Below are 25,140 nucleotides of genomic sequence, written 5' to 3'. Positions count from 1 at the left end.
GGAAGAAATTCCAGCGGCACGTAATCCTCCATATTCGCGCAAATCTCTCCTCTCGAATTATTTATCTCGGTAAATTTTTCGGGTGGAAGCAATTTGATTTTCCTGCTTAAACACTTGTAAAAATCCCGATCAAACGGCACCGTGTAAATTTTCGTTCCGCGTGAAAGTTTAACGCAGCACGCGTGTAAAATAAATTGGATGCTTCGCAGAGGCGGACGTGATCGATGGAAAATTTACACTGCATTAACCGAGGTATTCATGTCGAAAAAAAAATCGTAGGCCAGGTTCGTGTCCTTCTGATTAGCATACAGGCGAAGGACACCGTAAAGAAAGACGGAAAAAGACGAAATGGAAGGAGAGTAGGGAGAGTAGGTGAAATGCCAGAGCTTTCATCGGGAACGAAATTTCAACACTGCACACTTCACTCAGAATTATATCGTTACTTTGCATATTTACATATTCAGCAACGACACCAGAAGGAAATGCATCTCATTTCGTTGCGATTAATCGCGTTCCTCGTTTGAAAATTGCTACTCTCTAAGCCTGTACGTTTTTATCAAACAATGTAGAACCATTTTTCGTAAATCGTGAATTTTTACCGCGGAGCTTGTTGATTGGAAAGTCGCGTGATATGGAGATAGAAAAGTGACGTTTTGAAATATCTCGTCGAAGGCCGATATAAAATTTCGCATGGCAGAGTTTGGTTTAACCGATGTCCATTCTTTCGCTGACGTTTAGCACCGACGCTTTTTCCGCAATAAAAACTGTCATTGAAAAAGTAGAAGCGGATGGTAAACGATACGTATCGTATTAAAGGCGGAGGAGCTATTTAAGCGCAAAGGAAACAGAAAAAGACAAGGGGTAGAATCGCGAAACAAGCTGTTTCATTTCCTGCATCAGGCTTTTATGCTTCTGTTCTGTCGTTGTTCGCAGATATTGCACTAGCTATATTTCATCCCTGAAAGTTCGCCGATTATTTTGTATCAACTTTTAGTTTTTCCTCCTTGAAACAATTCGACGAAATTGAACGCTGACGCGACAGTTTGAAAGACGCGAGACTGACGGATAGGCTGTCGATACGATTGAATCGGTTCGGAGAGAGTATGTAGAACAGGAAAATGGAGGGTCCCAGGAGATAAGTAGATGATTTCTGTCCTTAAGAGGGTCCTAAAGTCCCTCGGTATACTCGGTTCAAGCGTTTCGAGATTTTTCTTCCCTCTTTCTCACCGTGTGTACGCCGGAAGGGCCGGGAGAAACACTATAATGTCTGTTCATCTGTCAATTCACCCCTGCTGCGTGCGTGGCTGGCTGGCTGGCTGGCTGTCTCCCTTCGATTCTTTTTATTTCGCGCGAGGAAAAGCGCTTGCTACTTTAGCGATAAGTAAAGGAAAACCAGCCGGTTCGAGAAGCGGGCGTGAGTTTTCTTTTAATTCCGAGATTGCGCGACGACATTCGTTTCGAACGGATGAACGCGGTCCGTGATTCATGGATATTCCGTTCTCGCTTTAAGAAGCTCGAACGATAGGCTTCCTCCGGCTGGGTCGTATAATTCAATTCGAACAATAGAAACGAGGCAATACAATCTTCTCTTTGTTGCTGCGCGATAACGGGCCGCTTACAGGGTAAGCGTGTGCGCGCGGCTTCAGCAGTTTCCGCGATTATAGACTTTTGGTTTCGCTAAGCTCGCCTTCCAACTTTCAACGACCGGAAATCCTGGAAACGGGAAAAACTCGTACCGACCGTTGTCGCGCGAACGAAGCTCCTTTAATATTTAATTTCAAAAATCTCAACTATTTAGGTTGCGTTTTAATTAAACTTTTTTTAAAGATCCCGTCGCGTCGGGAAAATTAAGATACAAGCCGATGGCTCGTTGGCAAGCGGATCGAATCACGCGACACGCGAACGTTTCCATTCCAACAGAGGGTAGCGATAACACTGACTAACGCCTTTTTTCCCCCTTTTCGTTGCAGAGATTCACGACGAGGGATTTCAATGATACGCGTCTGAGACTGGGGTGGTCGCGGTGATCGGCGTGAGGGAAAGCGGTCGGTCGGTCGCGTGGAGGATCTTATCGGTTGTCGCGCGCGATACGGTGCGTCGCGCAGAAGGAACAGCCGGAACGAAAGGCTCGGACCCGCGGGCTTAGATAACGGCCACGAGGATGCCAGACAAAGTCGAGGGAACGGGAGCACAGCCAAGACGTTTCAAGATCTCGTGATCGGTATCAGAACAGCGGGGACCACGAAATGGCCAGCAAGACGAACGAGTCTTTCGTTAGGTCCATCCTGAGGAACCTGTCGTTGGACCAGACGCAACGTCCAACCGATATGTTCACGGTGAACGGGACGAAAGACGCCGGGATCGTGCGCGACGAGGAGATCGCGCTGAACGATGTCCTCTCGAAAAGCGACAAAGACGATTCGAGCAGCGGCATCGAGTTAGGTTGGTACAATGACTCGACGACGATCGCTTCGACGCTATCCGGTTTCCTATTCGGTGTCCCATCGTCGTCGTCGTCGTCCTCGTCCCTGTTTTCCTCGTCGGTCAGTTCGGAAAATTACACCGGCATATCGGACCTGTTCGTCTTCGAAGACCTGAACGATTACATCAATCGGCTGAATTACAGCGCTTTCGCTAATTTGACGGCCTATTACGACGGAGGGGCTAATTCGAGCGTGAACGGGAGCGTGAATTGCACGTCGTCGATAGTCGCGGGCGGGGGAGTAGCGCGAGTCAACGATTGCGCAGCGGCCGACGTGGACGAGAAGACAAACGCGAACAGCTGGTGGGCACTGATCCTGGTGATCGTGCCCTGCTTGACGCTCTTCGGTAACGTGCTCGTCATCCTCGCCGTGGTTCGAGAGAGGGCTCTGCAGACCGTCACAAACTACTTCATCGTCAGCTTAGCTGTCGCCGATCTGCTGGTCGCTGTGCTCGTCATGCCGTTTGCCGTCTACGTTTTGGTGAGTGCCATTTTCATTTTTGTGTTTTATGCATGAGTAACAGATTTTTTTGGAATTGTATATTTTATAAAAGAGAATACCATGTTCGCTTCTTAAACGGGTGCGAACGAAGTATGTCTGTTTTTATTTTCTGCCCGTAAACAACGAGCTCGTCGCTCGGACTTTGAGAGGCGAAGTTCGCGACAGTTTTTGCAATTTTCGGAGGTTTCGCTATGTTAACCACGAAACCGCGAGGCTCTGTTAAACGATACGTTTCGTCGTTAATTACGAGCTCTTTGTCTCGACGGAACGTATAGCCGAGTCGGTTATTATCTCGGTGCGGTTAATGAAATCTGGTTCGAGGTTAAAACTTCTTCGGTATTCGCAAACGAACTTTTCCTGGTAATTAAAGGCTAGTATTACTTCCAGACTAGCGCAGTTCGAGCTCTGCTTTTGTTACGGTTCATTCGGCGCTCGAGTACGTCATATTTACGATCTCGCGAATTCGCGTTCAACTTTCGTTAGATTCCTTATAGTTCAACCAGTAGAGATAATCATTCCCTTTCTGTCGAAAAATAACTAAACAATCCCTAATTTAGCGCTCGAGGAACTATCAATTGTTCGGAGAACTAGTTATCGAACAAACGACTGTTTTGTACGGATCCGGGCGTTTCCGTAGTTCGGATACGTAAGCGAATCAAACGAAAATAGGATTAGTTAATTAAAGCAATTTGAGTAATTCTTGGGGCGACGGGGCCGAATCTCGCCGATAACGGATGACCTACTTCCGCTCGGAATGCTCTTGCTGGCTTAATGCACGGATGTCAAACCGATACGTGTAACGGAAGTATTCTTTGACGCGTGTTACGTTTATTTAACAATCGTTCTATTTGCGTTCGAAGGCAAACTTCAAACTGGCTGCAATATTTCCTAGCGGATTTATTTTATTTCGTCGCGCAATCATTTCGTCGCCGGTATATATTTCACACGTTGGATTCTCAGGGCATCTGGTAATCGTAATTTTTCACCCGAAACGCGTACCAATGTTATTCGATGAAACTTTACGTTTCCGTTGAAATATTTTTTGTCGGCTTCGAACGATAGGTAAAAATTTTAATAACGACGGTATCGATGATAAAATAAAACACTTTTGGAGCATATCCGTCAAAGAGTTAGTCTTGCGGGATAAAAGAAGATAATAATTCTATGATTGCGACACGATGAAGGTGGATCGTGAGAGAAGAGCAGGAGGAAATTTCGGATTGAAGGATCGTAAAAATGTCGTAAACGTTGAGTCTCAGGTTGCCGAGTTATTCGTATTCCATGCGTCTAGCACATTTTTCTCGAAACTTTTATTTAGCTCGCTCGAAACGACGCGACGGCTTGACGAAAATTTCGCCGACCGTTCGATTTATTCGCACGACCGATTTATCCTCGGAACGGCTCGCATATCTAACCCGACTCTTGGCGTTGACAACTTGCCCGAACTCTCTGCTTCGTTATTAGTAATCGAATCGGTGCGAGAGTCTGCGCGTTCCTCGATTATGCAGCCGCATACGCGGATTACCTTAATTATTGATTCACTTGAATCCTTTAATTATCGAGCCATTCGGGTAATCCGAAGGGCCGATACTCGAGGCAGGAAAATCTTCTGGATCTTTGTTTCGCTTTCTTTCGTGATCCACGATCGTCACGCGATCATCGCGTGAAAGGGATGTTCAACGTCACGAGCTTACGTCGCCGTGGTCATTATTTCCGCGCACGTGTTGTTTCCCTTCGTCTCTGTTCTAATACTAATTATCCTTTCGTTTGAACAACGGCCGGGTGTAATTTATAAGCAGGGAATACAGTTTATTCCATGCGACTGATACGGAGGGTAATAACCGTTAAAGATACCTACACACCGCTTAGAACGTGCACGAAGGTCTCTAAAATTGGTTACGTTATATTAAAAGCGAATTACCCGGTGAAAATTATTTCCACGAGTTCCTAAAGCGCGCCCATGCTATTCGTAAATAAATGCTTTCGTTAGAAGGGAAATTTTCCAGCGATTCGATAAAACGCGTTGGCTACGTTATTTAAGCAGGTATGCATGCAGCTCGCTCGAACGGATTTCGATTTTCTACACAAAAATTTCCGATCGTTTATCGATGCCGGCGGCGTACCTTTAATTACAACACGGATAATTCCCTCTTGGTTCCCGCGTTTTTACCGTTTCTTTCGCGGTTCTTTTCAGCCGATACAATGGCTACCGTCAGCCTCCAGCCGGCCTCCATCGAGATAATAAAACCGAGACGTCCTAGGCTGGATATTAACGCGATGCAGCGTACTAAAATCCCTCGTTGACCGCTTAAACGATCGTTCGCGAGTTTCGCATTAAACGGTTTAGCGACGCGCGTGTGTGCCTGTAATGCGTCGGAACGATAATGTCGCGATGCGAGTGTCACAGCACGGTCGAAGCACTTTACCCCCTTGCCAACCCGCTTTCTCCGCTTTCACCGCTTCTTCCCTTCCACCAGAATTTAACGTTCTCGAAATTCTTCATTCAGAAAATAGCTCAATTTCGAACGGGTTAACCGGCGCGCCACAATCTTCCTTTTAAAGGTTAATAATATTTAGTTAAGCTTTCTTTTTACGGAAAGTTCGTGGAAAGTGCACCCATGGGTGCAGCTCGTCAAGGTTTTCTACTGGCGAGCTAACGCTGATTGGTAATTCGTTTTTATCGGCCCTCTGCTAGTTCTAAGCTTCTACTGTTACATGCTTCGTGAGTTTGTTAAAACATTTAAAATTCTTATTTCAATGTTATACGGGCTATTTTTGGACTCTTTAATGGTCACCTGTTCCGATAAGATTTAAATTTCTCGTGAAACGTTCTCTTCTCTCTGGGAGGATCTTTTGAACAGAAACGAACGAAATTAATTAAGTAAAGAATGTTGAGAATGAAATATACTTTTTCTCGCTATTCTCTCCATTGTCGACTATTTTCCGTATTGTCACCGTTCAATCGATGTCCTTTCCTGTTAGTTGTAGTTTATGCTCCAGTAATTTCTCGTCCAATTTTCTCGATTATTACGTGTTCCATCTTGATTTCTTTATCAAAGAGCGACGGACGTTTCTTTTTAACGCGATGCAAAAAAACGATCTAGGTGTCTTTGCATTTATTTTACTTTGTTAGACGGTATCGACACGCCTTGATCGGTGCATTCTTCAAGCTGCACCCTCCAAGTCTTCCTTACTTCCGCTAGTATATCTACCCCGGGGCCGGTGTCGTCGTAAATCTTCCCTCGAATTTATGCACGCCGCTGTTCGTTTGTCATTAGCGATACATTCGTGACAATGCGGCTAGTCGCGGAAACGACACGTCCGTTTGAAGCGCGACCCTGATTTTAATTGAAATCTAAATCAAGCGATTCGATTTACGAGGGGTATTTCGGTATTTTATCGAGTGATAAAATAGAAAAAGAGTTTCGTGATCGCGTTTGTTGGTTCGTGAACGAGGTAGACACTTCGGGAAATCGGTTCCCCAGCAATTCCCTCTTGCTATGCCTGTAATTTCCTTTCTTCGACCACCTCTTCGTCTTTCTTCGACCCTTGGCCATCGTTTACCTTAACTGCGGGACCGATCGAAACGTCGCGTGCCCCATCGAACACGTCCAAAACAAAATTCGCCAGGGTATTATTGGAATTTTCGTATAGCCGCGCCCGCGATCCGAGGTAGCGGAGAGAAAATTGCGAAAGGATTGCTGTTGTGCCAGAGGCTAGGTGGAGAAGGGGTGAAAAGGCCGTAGGAGGGTTCCGTCGAGAGGGTGCTGGCGTGACCGCGGGCAATTTCAACCCGTTTTCCTCCGGTTGCCTTCGTAATACCTCGAATCGAAGGTAGCCTCACCACTCAGCCGTTTTACGAAGTGGAATAACACGGTAGATCGCCAGCCGGGACAAGGTCTATGTTAATAACACAGATCACTTCATCGCATGCATGCTTATTACTTGGCCAGCTAGATTCGATTCGTGTTGTGCACATAGGTTAAAGCGTCGCTCGTGCCGATAGCATGAATATTAATGCCGGCCACCGAAGGAACCGGCTTCACTTTTCTTCTGGGAATAGAACGTAGTCGCACGTGAAAACAACGAAACACCCTGACCTTGTCAGCCTGCATAAGCACGAGAATTATCTGTTCTTCATAGGCTTTCGCGAGCTTCCCTCCGCGTTATTTCAACGTTTGAATTTTAAAATATTCCAACTTTGCCTTAATTATTACTCTACACGTAGCTGGTAAATGTTCGAGGAACACGCAGTCTTCCGTTTCGAATCAAAGCTGAATCTAAATTCAGAAAAAGGAACGGGTAGTTTATTCAATTTCGATACTCGACCGAAGATCCAGACGTTAAAACGACCAGATATCCTCGGATTCTTTGCGTTTTCTCGACGAGACCCGAGCGAATTTAAAGTCGAACGTGTCGGCGATAAATCACGGGGTCGTATATAAACGGCCGGTTGAACTAAACCCTCTACGTCGAGCGCAATGTGCGCGCGTCGCGACGCGAGGCGTCGAGCCTTTCACAGGCACCAGCTCGCCACTCCTTTCACAGCGGCATTTTCGAGCCGCGAAATACGCCGACGTCTTTGTTACCCCTTTGCCTTCGCGATATTCTACCTTACCGCCATAATTTCGAACCACTCCTGGCCCATTCATAATTTCCACCTACCTTTATTCCAACCCTTCGTTCCGGTTTTCACTGCTAGCGCCGTTCGTGCGAAAATAAGAAACGCGGCCCGAGTAACAATGATATAACGTGTTCCATCTTCGGTTAGATACACACACATAGTTTGTTCGAGCGTCAAGCGGTCGATCCCTCGGGCAGCGGGAAACAAAAGGAGGTTAAATACTGATTTATAAGGCCGACGCGGAAAGGATGCGAAATCCTAAGTGGAGAATCGAGAATTATGGAATACGGGGTTAATTTGTCCTTTTTGTAATTGAAGACGCTTTGACCGTGGCTCTTCAGCTTGAAACCCTCGAGTTCTTATATCGGAGAAGTGGAAATAAACTTTCATTAGCAGTGATTCGTTCACGAGATTGTCCGAGATTTCAAGTTTAAGTCCTTCGAACTCTAGTAAGCGACAAAAGTTCGCGTTCGAAAGGATACAAACATATTTCGAGTAACTGTTCATTTTTTAATAGGAGGAATAAAAATACAGGGAATACTTATCTTGGAAGATTGGTAAAGTATTGCATACAAATGTAATAGGAGCCGATGGAATTATCATCAAAATAGCCCGCTGCGCCCCGGGCAAAGTGAATTCGCATATAAATATTCCAGTGGTTCTCTTACATTTGCATTCTTATGGATCACTCCAGATTCAAATGAGTTTATCGTCCACGTCGCGACGTACACATTAGCTTTTCTGCCTTTTCTTGATCGCCAAGCTCTCTCTGGTTAATCGTAAATTTTCCGTCGAACGGAACGTCGAAGCGATAAGGCAGGATTTCGATGGGAATTCGGGTGCCGGATGAAACATGGACAAGTTTTTCGACGGAAAGCGTGGTAGGTGATTAGCGAAAAAGTTTCCTAGCGAGAGGGGGTTTGTAAATTTAGCATATTGGAATTCACTTTTCACTCTAGGAAACCGCTGAAAGCTATATATAAAGTTAACGGATCGAGCTCGGCTAGCTTTTCGATGGGTCATTTTTCATCTGCACTTTAGGTGCCAGACGATAGCTTCTCCGATCGTTCTTTTGAACGACGCGACGGAAGGAAGAAGTGGTACGACGCGAAGGAAATCCAGCGGAGTCGAGCGCATCCGTCAACGCTGCGAATACCCCGCGAATATTCGTACAATCGGGAAGCGAAAATTGCTGGTCGAAAAACAAGCGCGTTCTAATTTCCGAGCCACCTTTGAACGATCGCTTTATTATTCGTGGGAAAATATTTCGCAGAGAGATACAATTATCCCGTAAATCTTTATTGAAAATTCTGTCACGATTGATACGTTTCCGGGAACGTTTAAATTAACTCGTCAAACGTATTGAGAGGTTGAGCCATTATTCAAAGATATCTGATACAATCGAAAGTTCTTCGTTACACGGAGTGGGAGCATGATAAATTTCCGTCCGGCCAATCGGAATTTCAACGAACATTCGCAAGTATCTGTCTTCCTGATTGACCACATTTCCAGAGGCTTTCAAAGCAAACGGGACTGTTCGAGAATGTTAAATAAATGATGTCGTATTTTTCTTGAATCAAAGTATAAAGCATGAATCCACCATTATTTCACGTCACCATAATTCGCCCCGATTGTGCCATGAAAATCGTACCCGTTTTAACGTGACCCAGAAAGTTTTGATCGAGCCGAAAGTGTCATAAATTATCGGTGCAATGTGTGTGCGCATGGCTTTTTAATTAATCGCTTTATTATCTTCCTGCCAGTCGTCGATTAATGTCGCGAAACTGGTCCGGTGTTATCGACGGATAAATATTGTTAAAATTTTCTCCGATTATTCCTGTCAGGGGTGAAAAAACACGGGACAACGGCGTCGGTGTGCAACGTGAACGTTTGAATCGTACAAAATAATTTCATGTATTATCGTTCTTTGCGCGAAACAAAGTATAAATCACGGTATAAATCAGGAATTCCTATAAATCACGGGACACGATCTACACGCACGGAGTTATAACGTTACACGCGAAGAAACGTAATCTCGAAAAGCGTTAATTTACCGGGGAAAGAATCGGCGCAAAAAAATTTGTGGGAGAGAAAGAAATATAAAACGAGCAGCATGCAGAGTGTGCTCATTTTTCAGTAGATTGCAGGGTAATTAATGCTGCAGGGAAGGAATTCTGACAAAGGGACAAGCGTAAAACCAAGAAATGAAAATTTCACACACGTTACGACTGAACGTTAACGTTTGCGATAAAACCATCGATGATAAAATATATATCGTCGGAAAACCGGGTCCATTAGTTGTTCCGTGGGTAAAGGTGTCATCGCAAATTTAGATAGATTATCGCTATATATTTGTCGACGTCACTGCATTGAATTTTTTAACAATATTCGAGCAAAGTGCCATTCTGCGCTGAAACGTGTTCATAACGCATGCAAAATGGCCGCGTTTTCTTCGCGATTGACAGTTTCGTTAGTCGACCTGGTCAAAGTGCAACAAATAGAAAGGAAATAGAAGGAAGAAGCTTTGGAACGGATCGAGGCTTTTCTATCTCAAGTATTTCTGCTGCACAATTACGGCACGTCCATTCGTCAATCTCCCCATGAACGATCTTACCCTCAATCGACGAGGCGCCTCCGCGGAGCGAGTAATTTCCCAGAAAATTTCCTCGTCGCTTTAGGATCGCATTTGCTCCCCTCGACGAATGGAAGAGGCGTGCCTTATGCAAAAACGAACCTCTACACGATGCAACCTTATTTCTGTGATTACTCCCGACGCGAAGAGCCCTTTAGAAAACCTACTTTCTTGATTAATTCCTTTCTACTCCTTTCTATTTCGTCGTTTCAAGGAAAAAATTGTCCGATCACCGGAGATTTCGAGATTTTCAAAAGCACGCGAAAGATTAAAGCACTCGGGGAGATAGATTAGAAAAAAACGACCGATTATGATGTCCGCTGGAATCGTCGGTGGTAATTTAAACCTCGACTCAACTTTCAACCGCATTAGCACTAATAAACAGCTCACGGCTGTGCGCAAATTTCATCCATTTTCTAACTGGGATCTCAATTTGCACGTCGTTGCGCCGAGCGGAGAGAAAATTCTTGTATTCGCGATGTTTACGAAAGCGAAGCGGAAATCATTTTCCGCGAATCGTCCTTACGATCGATCGTAAATTATTTAGATCGATGTTCGGAAGGTCCGTTGCTGTCGGAGATAATACATTTTCCACGAAATCGATCTCCATTGTCCACGCTTCCCATTCTACAGTTGCCAATGTTCCTCGAACTGGAGCACGATCCGAGCGGTTGCTTCCTTGGCTGATAACTGGAGAAATGCTATCCATCCGACGAACGGATTGCTTCGTACACGAAAACGGTGTTTTGTAAACGGAAATCACGTTTAAAAAACAATGTAGCTGTCTGCAGTGACATAGTCATCGGGGTGGAAAGATTAATTACTCGGGATACCCTCTGGAATCCTTTTAATTAGTTCTCGAACGGAAAAAGGAGGAAGGTTTCGAAATAATTCGTCAGATTGTCGGGATGAAGTTTAAACGGTGCGAAGTGGAGGACGTTAAAATCGCTGGTCAGAGGAGGAGAGGTTGAACGTGAAATGGCCGAGTAGGTAATAGGGTGGCAGTAGCAATCAAAGCTGCTGCCGGGAATCTATTACCAACGTTATAGGTCTCTTGGCAAATGCGAGATTGTTTGCTCGTGATTACGAGCACACCTGTGAGCTCTTGTAATTTCGATCCTCTGACTTAGCAATCGTTTACGGTTAAGCAGTTCAGACAGTGTGCCAATGTAATCTTTGTACTTAGGTATAACGACATCGATAAATCCGTCGGAATTTAAAGGGAAACTATCGTTGTTTAACTACAACGGGTCCGGTAGGGAATATTGATCGAATGGAAGTCGAAGGGTTAAGAGGAATAAATTTGTGAACTGTAGACGAAAAGTTGATCGAATTGCGATATAAAAAGAATCCCGTAGCTCGTACTATTCGAGATTGCAGATGGTTCTACGAAATCTGAACGCGATTCGTTGATGGAAGATATCCAAGTTAGGTAAGAGAAATCTTTTACGACTTCTTTATTTCCGTCAGGGAAACCGTATTTTTATTGTTTTCGAAAGCTTCGTATCGCGTCTACTATTTTTTACCGTTGGCTACTATGGAAATGAACCGCTTTCCCAAACTTTTCCACCAACTTGACGCGAATAACTCTCAGATTTATCGCCGGTTACCGAGTTGTACGCTCGTTTCGCGCGTTATATTTCAGAGGGCTAACGCTACCGAATTTTGCGCTATTTACCACGCAGTTGTACTGTCCTTTAAAAAACAAAAACAGCGAAATATATATTTTTTTTCCCCTCTTTTCATTGACGTCAGTTTCGTCGACGATGCGAACAATGAATTTGTTTGCTTTAACCATCGAGGCTGGTGTTATTTATCTTTTGTCGTTTCGGGAAAAACATGTCACCCAATAATAACGAAAGTTTCACGAATCGTTCTTGTTTTCACGGGCAGGGATATCGTTTTCTCTTTTCTTCGTCGCGAACGCGAACGCGTATGCATGCACGGTAACAAGATCGATACGAGTATGATCAAAGGAAACGAACGCTTTCGAGTTTCGGTTACACCTGTACAAACGCCACTTTTTTCTATTCTGCCGTTTCTTTTGCCGTCACACGTGTTAATCGTCTGAGAAAAACTTTTCCATCTCGCCCTCGACCGCTGCTTTACCGTGCAGGTTCGTTTCTTTGGAAAGTTGGACTTGACGTGGCTTCTCAGTTCTTTTAACTTGAAATCGCTTCTGCCCGAAGGAGTTTCGTTGACACGGCACGTCTTTTGCCCCGGCTTCTTTGCCGCCGCGATTTCTTCCATTTTCCTGTTTACGCGAGTGCTCGCGGAACGCATACTCGCGAGTGAAATTTGAAAATACACTACCCGTTTCAACTTGTTTCTCTCAATGGCCGGAGAGTAGAGTTTTCCTCCGGCGACAAGTTTTTCCGATCCACCGCGGTGTATACGTGTCCTCGAGACTTTGTATCGCCGGTTAAACGCGTGTCACCGGGATATTTTCTTTGGAAAAGTGGAAAGTAGGAAAAACTGTGGGTCCCCCTCCGATGGCCTCGAGTGTTCGAGGTTATCGATTCGCGTGAAATACACGTTTATCGTTCGCGTTGTTGCTCGTTGTTCGAATGAAAGGAACGATAACGATGCACACCGGCAATCGAACACAGTACGGTCGCCGAAGTGGGTCAGACCGGACTGTGAACAGTCGCATTGTCAAAGTGTATCTTTTCCACCTTACCTATTCGCCGTTGTTACCGTAACTTTTAATTACGATCGCCATCGGTGATAACGTCGGAATTTACCGACGCCTCGCTCCCATGAAACGTTGTCGACCATGTTAATCTGCATTCTCATCGTAGCCTCGTATTTCTCGGCCCGGTTACGAGCCAGAGACGCGCGAATAGCTGCTTCGCCGCTCGATTTATGAAATCGTATAATCGGAAGGGAAAGCCGATTACTCGATACCGCACTCGGAGACGCTTTCTATTACGTATACTTAGAAAGGCGAAAGCAAAGGGCACGCGATATTGGAAATGAAATCTGGACGGGATATTTTTCTCCACTGCCGCTGTATTCGGTATATGAATTCGCGAAATCAGGGACGTTTATCGAGAAAGGTATCTGAATTTTTTGGTAACGAACCGGTGGAAAGAGAGGCAGACATTAGGGCGCCCTGTTGGAACGCGTTCGAAAAACATATATTTCCTCCACTACCCTCTGTTTGCCTTTTTATCGCTTGTATTTATGTTGGATATGGCTCGGCTAAAAACATTCTAGCATCCTTTCAACTGATTTTTAAACATTAGAAATGTTATGCTTTCAATTGGCAACTGTACACAGATTCCCTGTGCAAATATTAATTTATTAAAGCTAATGTTTCAAGAACGAGCGTACCTTCTTTCCTATTGTTTTTTAAACACGGTTTCTTTGAAATCCTTCAAACGAAGCATTCGTTGCCGCAAAAACTGGCGTCCTACTTTAGAACTATTTCTCATATTGTTTTCCCTGGTATTCCTCATATTTTTCTCTCTTGATCGGCTTTTTAAATGCTCGACAGTGTACTTGAACACGTATCTCGAGCAACTTATCGCGTACACGAGTTTGGAATTTGCAGAGATTCAATCGCGGCCTTCCCGAAACACCTAGTCGAAGCTAAATCTTTTTCTACCCCTGTACATCGTGCTCGTGGCAACTAATACTTTCCGATAAACCGCTGGAAACGGTCAGAAGTAGGAAGCGGGATATCGGTTGTATTTTGTTACGTCTTGGAAGGCGTAACAAATGGAAATTGGTTATCGCACGCGTGCGACCGCTATTTTTCATAACAAATCGAAGCGTCGGATTCGGGCGATAGCGTTAAATGTCAGCGGCGATACACAATACCTTATCGAAGAGTGAAAATTGCTCTCTCTATCTCTCTTGACACCTGATTCGAAGAAGAAACAAATTTTAATCGCGTCGCGCGGCCACGTTTTCAAACGGTTTATCGTAGATTTGATAAAACCTGAGCTGTCTGAATGGAAGCATATTTCAAGCAACGACTGGTAGAATCGATACTGAGCTGTGTAATCTTGGCGAGAATAAGCTGGCAGAATGAAAGAATGAAATATGAAGGATAGCATTCGCGTATCACGAATGACACGGTATTCTTGCGCTCCGCCGCAATGTTTTACATAAATCAATAGGAATCTTAACCGTTTCACGCGTATTTACTACGAAATTCGTAGCTGACGTATCTCGACTATGGTGAACCGAATATTTTCCCCGGTAGAATCGGCAGTTAAAGCGACGATGAACGGTGGAAAACTGTTTAAGCATTGATTTCATCAGGAACATTTTCGAATTCTCTGCTACAAACCGAATAGTTTCTTCCATTCTTTGGTGAGAAAATATTTGCTATGGAAATATACGATTCTCGTATGGTTCAAAGTACCAGGGTAAAATGTGTATTCATCCTCGTTTCGGGATCCCTTTCATTGTACTCGGTTGGCACGATGGAAAATTTAAATTTCTCCTGCAACGTTTGAAAACCTGGAAATGGATTCAATTTCAAATTCCAAACTCGCGAACGCAATTATATTCGTTAACAGAATACCATTTCTCTTTCTCTCTCTTTCTTCTTTTTTTGGAATACGTGTTGGTTCGTATAGATCGATGAAACATAGGGTCCGACCGAAATCCATTTCTCACGTTTTGCCCTCAATGGATCGACGGAGGAAAGGACGATTAAGTTTCCCATTCGACGCGAAATCCGGTAATCATTCGAAAGACATTAGAGTCATTAGCGAGCGAAGGGCATCTCGAGAAAGAGCCTAGGGAGGTGGAGGCGAAGGAGTGCAAAGTGGCAAAGTGTCGGCAAAGCGGTCGAGGGAAAATCGAGAGACGATAGATGAAAGGTGGAGGTCAGAAGTGGGTGTTTGAAGGGTGTTCCAAAAGCACGTATGTCGCTCACGTTTCAAAACGTTTTAGAGGGAATCGCTTGTATTTCATAAATCCCGGGTAGCCGGGTAGTGCTTGGTTCGCGGGCTTAGCCACACGAGGGTTCTAGCCGGGGAAGTTGAAGATCTCGAGGGATCGTGAAATTCGAGTGACTTTCATCCGGTGGCTCGTTACGCGTTATGAAAGGCCAGCTCCATAACTGTTTTAGCGAGAGAGAAAATTTTTTTCTCCCCGGCATCTGGTAGAAGGATGGGGTGAAAATCGTTTGGAGGAAGCATGAAAGCAGAAAATAGACGCCATGAAAGAATTAATAACACCTGAAAGGATTGCTTGGAATTGTTTATAAGCCAGTGTTGCTCGTGGGAATACTCGGCTGAGTCGAACAACTTTTTAATAAAGGAACAAACTACGAAACAGCTTAATTTATTTATGACTTTTATGATTCGTTGCATGATCTTACATGGTAATAGATTCTGCCAACATTTTTTTCGACGAATAGATGAATAATTAAAAAGAAGAAACAACAAGGTTTATAATTGACACGTGTCAATTTTCTTCTCGAAACAGAACCCGGAGATAATCGATACGCGTTCGCAATAGGGTGCAACACGTCGTGGCGAAAGGCGTCGCGTTTCGAAAGCAAATTGGAGATTGTTGTAATTAGACACGATAGAGGCAATTGGAAAATTACCAAGGCAGTTAAGAACAGTTCCTATTATACTTACTATTTCTTTCTCTAATTTCGCACCCTCTTTTTAACGAATTTATCTATTCAACGGGAACGAATATATCGTTCACCTGTTGATGAACGTTCCGCTCAGGGGATCAAAGGATTTCGTGAGGTTGCCGGGAGGGATGTTCGGGACTTTCGCCAGGTATCTACTTTAGCAACGAGTAGCTGGCCTTTCCAAAGGATGTCTTTCTTATTCAGAAATTTCAGAAACCTGCGGAATTTCGTTAGCCCTCGAGAGTGCAGGTGCTTTGCACCAAAGGTAGAGACGTTAGAGACGAGGAAGAAAGAGAAAAGCTGGTAGTCGCATGAAATACGTAACTAGCGATGGTTTCGTGTCTAACGGAATCATCGACATTTTATCCATGTGATTTTTCTTGTACGAAATCGTTCGTGGTAGCAGGAAATCACGAGGAAAGTCGAAGGGGATGTTTTCCGGTTTCGAATGGAATCTGCGCGTGGCGTGTTGGCGATCTCGATGAAATGGGGAAAAAAATAATCGAAAGAATGGAAAACGAAATCAGGCGATTTGTATGCCGTTGTTTTTCCTTCTTTTCTGCGGATATCGCGCGACCTCGAAGGCACGGTGTCACCAGACTGTGGAAGGTTTCATTCGATCGCCAGGCTTGCCGGTGGGGAAAATTAATCGAGCACGGTTCGCCGGTAAGGTTAGCGAAAGCTGACAGCCCGACGGTGCTTTCCGGTTAAAACGGTCGGGAAAAAGGGAGAAGGGCGAAGAGGGATCTCGCAAAGTTTCCGACAGAAACAAACATGATGAGCGAGTTTGTCGGCGATCGCACGACTCCTTCGTGATCCACTCCTATTAAAAGCCTTCCTCCTCTTAACTTCCCGTTTGATTTTCCAACGAGAAACTTATCGCGTGGATGTACTATTCCGCGTAATCAGCGTTAATTAATAGCCAAGCGAAATCTGTTTCCCCGTGCTGGAAACTATCGATTCCGTCTCTAGAATCGAGTGTCATGCACAACGCGAACGTGTTTCGTACAGTATCAGGTTCGTGCTAACGATAGCTGTGATCAACGAAACTCGATGTCCCGCGATTAACAACTTTTCGAAAGTATGTTATACAAAACTTTGGCGAATACCGAAATCATTTGAACTAGTTTAAGAAGGAAACACGACCGGGATTTCCAATAAAATCCTGTATAAAATAAAAGTAAAAATTTCCATTCGGATTGGATCGATAAGTTCCTCGGTGTACGATCGCATTCCTTTAAAGTTATACAGCCTCGTTTGCAAACTATTTGGCGTACGACGAAACTATTCGCTCGAAATGCAATCAATGTGAAGTTTGAATTTCACGGATTTCCGTGATAAATAGGCAACTTAATAACACGGAATGGGATATCGCCAGAATGCGATGGAACACAACGTCACGTGATAGAGATGATATCGGACAAAGTGAAACTAAACCGTGTCCACGGAAGAAAGTTCAGGAATTTCCGTTGAAATTCAATTAACGCGTGCACAGTGAAATTTAACGTTGCTTTCCCGTGGTAACTTTCCCGTTCGATGCTCGGATACTGTTTACTCGTCTGCCGGTTTCGCTAAAGATTACTCTTAAAATCCTGGATTTTCCTCGCTTTTCCTCGCCCGTGAAAACCGCGTAAAACCTTAGGATAAATTCTACGGAATTATCGCGACAAGTAACCGGACACTGTCGAGAAGGGAAGAGAATGCATTTCGAGAGAGAGGATAGAATTCCATAGAGAAGATTTTATCACATCGAAGAATTAATTACCTTTCCAAATGAAACCGTAACGGCAGGTAATTATCGAATGTTGAACGTATTAATCAAACGAATGGTATTTAACGGGAATTTCAATATTACTGGGAACCGTGATGGCTGAATATTTCGATGTTGACAGAAATATAAAAGTGGAACGCGTGTAAAATGCTAGAATTGGGGCAAAAATTTCTTACGTAACAACGTTGAGCAATTCGTGTTCTATTTTTCGATACCGTAGTATCTTTTTAAGGTCACTGACTGACTACTAACCCTTCCGGTAATTCGATCGGATTAATTACTCATAATGCTATGCCTCCCGGTGTCTCTTGGGGCGTCACTTCAGGAATGTCCCTTGATGAGCTTATTTAACATCCCTTCAGGGTTCTACTGAATCTTCTAGCAGCCTACAAAAATGACTAAACGGTCTTAACTTATTATTTTTATCAGCAATAATGCGATAGAATTTTAACACAGGATTTTAAAATTTTTAATTGAAAATCATCTAAATTAATTCCTGCGAAATAAAAATCACTCGGCATAATTTTTCTAACAGTTCCGCTTTACTCAAAGCCTCCTGCATAGTTGAAAAGCTTTCAGAAAGCGACGAGCTCAAAAAGAAGAATCTTTAGTAATAACAAAGCTGTTTGTTCAAGTGGATCTAGAATCTCGTTCTTGTCCCCGGATCATCCCTGCAACGTGATCATTGACTTCATTAAGAGCTGTGCGCTTCTCTGTTCTTTGATTCATTTACCGGGAATTCATAAATCCGTATTATTCGAGCCGGTTGCAAGCGGCGCGACGCGACGTTGCTGCTCAAAGTAGAATAAGTCGATGTATAATCAGCCAGTGCGGCGCTTCGAAGCGGAGTCATTACTTGCACACCGACCATCTTTGATTTAATGCTAAAAGTCTCTCCATGGTTATTCATTTCTCAAGTAATGGCTACTGGAAAGTTAGTATTCGAGTATACTCGTTACATACTAATGCCATTGCTTCCACGGAATTAATTAAACTCTTCTACTTGCGATTTATTCATTGAAAAGCGAAGAATTCTATTAAATTAAATAATGCCATTTCGAACTTTTAAATGAGTTGCATCGACCAGCGGAGAAACAACGGCAAGTACAAAGGATATTTCAGTCGAAGTCAAAGATGTGCCAGATACTAACGAGAACACGTTTCGTACTTTGTTTACTCGATAGTTTGCAAGTTGCCATGTTTCGTTTGTATTTTCAACGTCTTCCGGGTAAATCGGTGGAATTGAAAGGCACAGTTTCACGTTTTCTATCGGTTTATTCGCGAAAGTAAAATAATGAGCAAACGCGGATCGTTTGAATATCGCGAGAAATTTGCATTAGCTCTCGAAACGATTGCTTCGAGAGGGATGAACATGGTAGGATTAGGGAGAGGATTTACGGTGCTGTTTTCACAAGATCCGGGTACACGCAGCCACGGAACAAAGGGTTCGGTAATTACGGTCATGTTTTTAAGCACCCTCTCGCTTTCTCGAAGCTAGGACTCCCTTGACCGTCTTTCCTCTTTAGCCAGCTCGTGCTTTCCATTCTCCAGCCTTCTTTACGGCATCCCTTTTTTCAATGTAATGTCGCTCGCTAGGTCGGGGGCGGGCTCGCGTAATTTGCAATCTGCTATCCCTCGCGCTTTCACTCCATAAAACAAATTTTCACGACTTCAACCCCTTCGTCGGAAGGAATGAAAACTGCCGAAGGGAGCCAGGGAACCGTACCGCGTTTAACAAGCATTCGGAGAACAAAGGCGAGGTATTTCCTTATTCGTCTCATTGTCAGCTTATTTAAGTGGATGTTATCTTATAGAGTTAATTTGAAAATTCGATAATTAATTGACGTTCATCGAAAGTCACGAGGAAAGGATTGGTAGACACAGGATACAACGTCGATTATGCTCGCCATGGCGTAATTATGTCAAATCGCGGCTGCTATTACCCGATAGGCTTTTGTTATTGGACTACGGGCGTAATAAGAGATCGTTTGGCCGAGAAACGAGTAGCACCTGGCCATAATTCGATGCCATGCTGCTCTATCGAGTGTCGTTTATCGATCGCGAGTGCAAACGATTGAACGTCCCGAACGTTTCATGAACGGATCGATGGAAAATCGGAATTGTACCGTGGCTCGTTGTTTCATTGCCTGTGAAGGCACTGGTAAAAGCACGGAAAGGGTCTTTCATGCGCAGAAACGTCTCGAAAAATGGCGCTGTCGAAGCTCGAAGGAGATTGGAAAACAGAGAGAAACGTTTCGAAGGAAACTCGATGGCTGTGTTCGTTCGTCAGAAATGGAAAAGGGTGCAGTAACTGCGAGCTCCCGGGCTAACTGTATCGAATAAACCGTGGCAACCCAACAATTTTCATTGCATTCGAACGGGAAAAGAACGTTTACCGTAACCTATCGTTTTGAGAAACTTTGCAAGCTTTTCTTTCCACCTGGTGGTTACCGGCTACGTGTTTAATCTCTAAGTACCTTTTAAAATCTTTCCAGTGTTTATCGGATAAATAGAGCCACTTGAATATTATACACAGAGCGTAGAAAATACTCGGAATTTTATTTCTTTAGATTTTATTCCGCGTGGATACCTATACGCGGACACTTTATGGGTTAAGACGTAAACAGCGAGAATATCGCTCGGTCACGAATCGAGAAATACAACGACACGGTTGTTTCTACGTTCGCGTAACCAACAGACGACCACATCGTGTTTCAGATCACTTATTCCTCTTATCGCTTTCATAAAGCTCGCCAAGGCGTACGCTTTTTACAGGAGTTTGAATTACAAAGTCAGATTATGAGCGACCTGGTTCGCCAACACGTGTGAAACACTCCTTTTTTAATCTTTAAAACGCCGGAAAATTTGTCATTCTCTTTAGTGTGAGTTATGTTATCATTTTATCCAGTAAACTATCTTTTCGCTTTAAAATGATTTTGATAGCGTTTCATGTTTCGGTGTCCCGTAGGTTTAGAAATGATCTGGATTAGCGTCGCGGAACAGGTGTGAGCGAATAATCGATCGCACGGCGAATAATCAATGCGTTGCTTCGTTTCTCGGTGTCGAATGTTCATCAAACTTTGACGTTTCTCTCGTGATTAATGACACCGACTAGTCATCCGACGCGGCGAGCTATGGACTAATAATTAACGCGACACTCGTCGAGCAACAGTCCGGCAATTTCGAAAGTTTACAAGCCGCGAACGGGCGTTCCTAATTTACGATTTGTTTAAATAATTAACACTCTCGATAGATTAATTATCACGCGTCAATGAAGGAAGTAAACGTCAGTATACAAATAACAATCGATTCGTGTAGAACTTGGCAATCGTATTTCTCGTCGAGCTTGCCGTTTTCAATGTCGACGTTGGATTTCAAAGGACGCGATTTTACGGCGGGCTGTAAACTGTGGCAATTATCGCTCCAGCTTACTACCGAAAATGCTATAAACATGATGTTAAAACGCAGCAACGTTTGCTTAACGGCTTTTATAATTGCAGATGCCGAAAAAGTTAGGGGTTGTTCATCCTTCGACGTTATTCGAAGTTGAATTTTACATCCAACACGAACGGTATGATAAACTACCTCTGTTTAAAGTCAACGCGTGTAGAATCGCGTATAAATTTCCTGCTGTGACATTTGTCTGGCGAAATTCTCGACGCCGAATTGTCGCGATTGCGTATAAAAATTAAACCCCTGGCTATATCTGCGAATGATCATTAAAGCGTAAGCGAGCTTTTTCGGTAAACACCCGCAGCCGCGGGATATACGAGCAGGTATTTAAAGATCGTTCGTAAAAATATTCACTGAAAATCTCACGAGTCTTGTATGCAATTGACGGAAAGGTCAGCGGTGCATTTGTTCGAAATGGAAAATTGTTATATTTCGTCCGTAAATGATTAAAAAGGTTGCTTTTTAATAAACTCTAAGGGACATTAAAGAGAAAACGACTAAAAGGGGCAACAAAAGGTTTACGCGGTTCTATCGTTTACGACAAGGTTCAAATGATTCACAGTTTATAATTCCAGGTTATGCTTCGTTTATTACCTTTGATGAAATGTTCTTTATAGAATTGTTGGAGCTGCCGTGAATATTAAGCCGTTTAAAACGATTCATTTCAGTTGCACGGGGGAAAAGGGTCGCGTTACATTCCAACTAAATGAACAGTTAATTTCTTCGATTTTAATTACATCCATGAGAATCTTTTACATTCTACGCGTATCAAAGACGCGGAAAGCTCGATGAAAGATAAGTACTCTTATTTCTGTTCGATAGAAAAGGGGAGAAGGAAAGGCTGCTTCAGGCTGAGCACAGCCTACTCTCGTAAACGCTTTACGCTGTAAACCGTTGCACTTGTTGCGCTTAAACTCAACCACCTGAGTTTCATTTCATTTCTAATTCACCGATCGCTTCATATTTCATCGTTGACGTTAACTACCTTAACGTTTCCGACGTAGGCTGTAATCACAGAATTGATAAAATTTCCAAATGTTCGACGATATAAAATCAAACACGTACAGTCGTGAAGGGGTTCCACGATCACCAGTCAAGCTATGCGTGTGGAAATTGGGCTGGTATTGAAAGGGCAATCAGTCGCGATCGATTTCTCGGTAGATTGAGTAAACAGGGAAACCGATGCCACGGATTCCTCAATTTACACACTACGACGCGACATCGACGCCTGTACACGTCTTAGAAAGTCGATACAAGCAGATTCTCGTTAAATATAGAATCGAATTTTCATCAGGGTAATCGGTACACGTTCCGTATTCGTGTCAGGCTCGTGTCAAACTGACACGTGACACGTAACTTGTTGACTAGCTCTCATTATTATGCGCAACACGTGCGGTCTAAAACAACGGTTACGCCAGAACGTAGATAACAAAGGGATCGTACGGTTGAACATTTCGGGTAGAAAGTAGGAAGGAAAATACGTGCATCGGCTTAACGGTGGTGCGATTTTAAAAGCGCTCGAAGGATTAACATTTCGCGTCTGGATGAGTTCAATCCTTCGTTCGCGTCGGTGGGAAAAAGTTTTCCCAGCTGTCGACGCGTGTTTGAACGTTTTCATCGGGACAGCTTCGAGCGAATACGCGAGATATTACTGTATGCCGTTTTGCAATTGACGAGAAATCGTTAGTCCTCGGCTTTTCAATCTGTACGCAATGAAATTTCGGGGAAATCTGAATATAGTGGAATTAATTAAGCCGGTTAACGAGTGCAGCTAGGGGTAATAATTTTCTATGGAGGGGGATAAAATTGAACCCGATTGGCATGAACAATGCAAGCTGCAATTATAGGTATCGCTAGCAATCGCAACTAGTTACAGAGTTTCCAATTTACAATAGTTCCAACTTGGATTAACGTCATCGATAACTGTTGTTCAGCCGAAACTAATCCAGATTCGACGGTTAATCCGGCAAGTTTGACAGCTCCGTTCGCGTATTCAGGTATTTTCAGAGGTTAAATATTTGACGAGACGTGTATCTCAGCAGGCATCTTTCCGATCATAATATTTATGTGGGAAAACTAACAGGAGCTTGGATATAGTGGGTGCTTCGTTTGAGCTGCTTTTTACGTCCGTCTCGCTGGTGATTCGCCTATAGAAGAGGAGGAGGGAAGGGTAGGTTCAATCTTCGATCGTCCGCTTCGCTCGAATCTTTTTCGTTTCCCTCTTTGGCCCGTCGAAAAGAATTTCGAAGTAATTTACCTCGAGGAGTAGTATACGGGGAGTCGCTTTAGTTTCCGATCAAGCTCGCAATAGCCTTGCCCAGAGATAAGCTATTTCTTCGGCAGCACTTTTCTGCGTTTCGTTCGATATAAATTTATCTGGTAAAATACTGTTTACCGTCTGGAAATTGAGGAACGAACCTTAAAATGCTTCCCTCCCAGGAAAATAAACGACCTCCCTTTTTGCATCAACTTTTCCACCACGGCTACCTTTTCTCCTTTCTCCTCCTTTATTCATCGCCGCTTTCTTCTCTTCGATTCACCCTGTTTTTCCACGTCTTTGCATCACCTTTCTTGCTATCCTGCATTTTTACCCTGCTCGTCAAGTTAATACGCTTTACTTCTTAACAATGCGATACCGTAGCCGTTCTTTATTTTCACTTCATTTCGCGGGATCCACGTCGCAACCATTCATCCCTAAAGTTCAAAGGTTTTATCCATCGGATATTTAAACTTTCCCTGCTTTAAGCCCCGTGCGGTCGCTTTCGCGTTTGCTTTTTTTTTCAACGTTTTCGACCGCTCTTTTACTTCTATCCGCTCCACCGCAAATATACACGCAAGCCGATCGTCAATGTTTGCGCAAAGTATTAAGCCGGACGAGTCATCGAAACTGTTCAAACTTCTCAAACGGTGCGAAACAAACCGAACCGGAGAGGGAAACTCGAATGAAAACAATTATCAAAGTTTCGATCGACAGGGTAAAAATACTTTGCCGTTAAATGAAACACGCCGGCGAAAGGGGATGCCAATTGTCGCGCGATGCGCTGCAGGGGGATGAAATATGGGGCAGTAAGGGAGAAGGCAGCGAATGAAAGAGGGTTGCTTCGTGATTTGTAACGTTAAGAGTGACTAACGGTGTTGCGGATCTTAATAAATCGCCTTTCATCGAATGCATTTAGAGGCGGAAAAGTTATCGAGCTTCGATTCGCGCGCCGGAAAAACGACTCCCGTTGATGGCTCGAGGCGGGAAAAAGTACGTAGGAAAATTGGTAAAAAACAGGCGAGCTTGAAGCACAGCTGGAAATTGAGATCGGCCGGCTTTGCATACGAGATCGGCGGTCTTCGTTTACACCGCGCCTCGCATTATTTCCCACGATGTCGATAGTTGTTTTCCCTTTTCCGAACAATTTCCACGCACCAGAAACTCGACGAATATTCGGTAAACGAATTTCGCAGACCTCGAACGCGCGGCCGCGCGAAAGGAGTTTTTCGTTCAGCAAGTTTCCTCTATCGGAATTAATAACAGCCCTCGAAGCGGGATTATTATGTTCCTTTTTCAGAGAAAGTTACATTTAACCAGAAACAGAGTTCTCTTTCGTTTGTTCGAATAAAAATTCACGCTCGATTTTGATACGATTCCTTGACAAAGAGAAGTCATCGGAGGCTTTGGTCCCTTTGTAATCGCGAGTCAAGGTGTTTCCCGACGGTAGACCTTTGCAAAGGGAACATCGTTTCACCAGCAAGCGTTCGTTCAATGATTAATGATCGAAAGTAGCGGTTTGTCCGATCAGTCGCGCAAACGAGGACGGTGGACGCGCTATCGGCGATCAATTTATTCGATATCCAGCATTGTGTCCTTCCCTCATCGATATTCCAATCGAAGTATAATCAGGTGGGAGGGAATGCTTTGAAGTTGGCGAGGAGTGTTTGACGTTGGTGTCGGGAGAAAGTGAGATAATGGAATCGATCGCGTTTCGATCGCGCCAAGGCGAAACGGCGGACAATTTTCCTCGCAATTAGGATAAATCGCGATGCATTGTTAACCACGTATCATTGTATCTATTTGCATGG

General features: G+C 43.9%; 1 protein-coding gene across 1 annotated transcript in view; it reads left to right on the top strand.

Moving 5' to 3' along the window:
• Positions 1 to 25,140, top strand: part of Dop2R (dopamine D2-like receptor) — a 94,581-nt gene that overhangs the window by 2,909 nt on the left and 66,532 nt on the right. Inside the window, exon 2 of the mRNA XM_034315865.2 lies at positions 1,971 to 2,963. Within this exon, the coding sequence (XP_034171756.2) occupies positions 2,247 to 2,963 (717 nt within the window). The 5' untranslated portion in view covers positions 1,971 to 2,246. The remainder of the gene's footprint in view (positions 1 to 1,970; positions 2,964 to 25,140) is intronic.

This window comes from Osmia lignaria, chromosome 9, assembly GCF_051020975.1.
Source record: "Osmia lignaria lignaria isolate PbOS001 chromosome 9, iyOsmLign1, whole genome shotgun sequence".
Classification (NCBI taxonomy): domain Eukaryota; kingdom Metazoa; phylum Arthropoda; class Insecta; order Hymenoptera; family Megachilidae; genus Osmia; species Osmia lignaria.
This window is presented reverse-complemented; position numbering and strand designations above follow the sequence as displayed.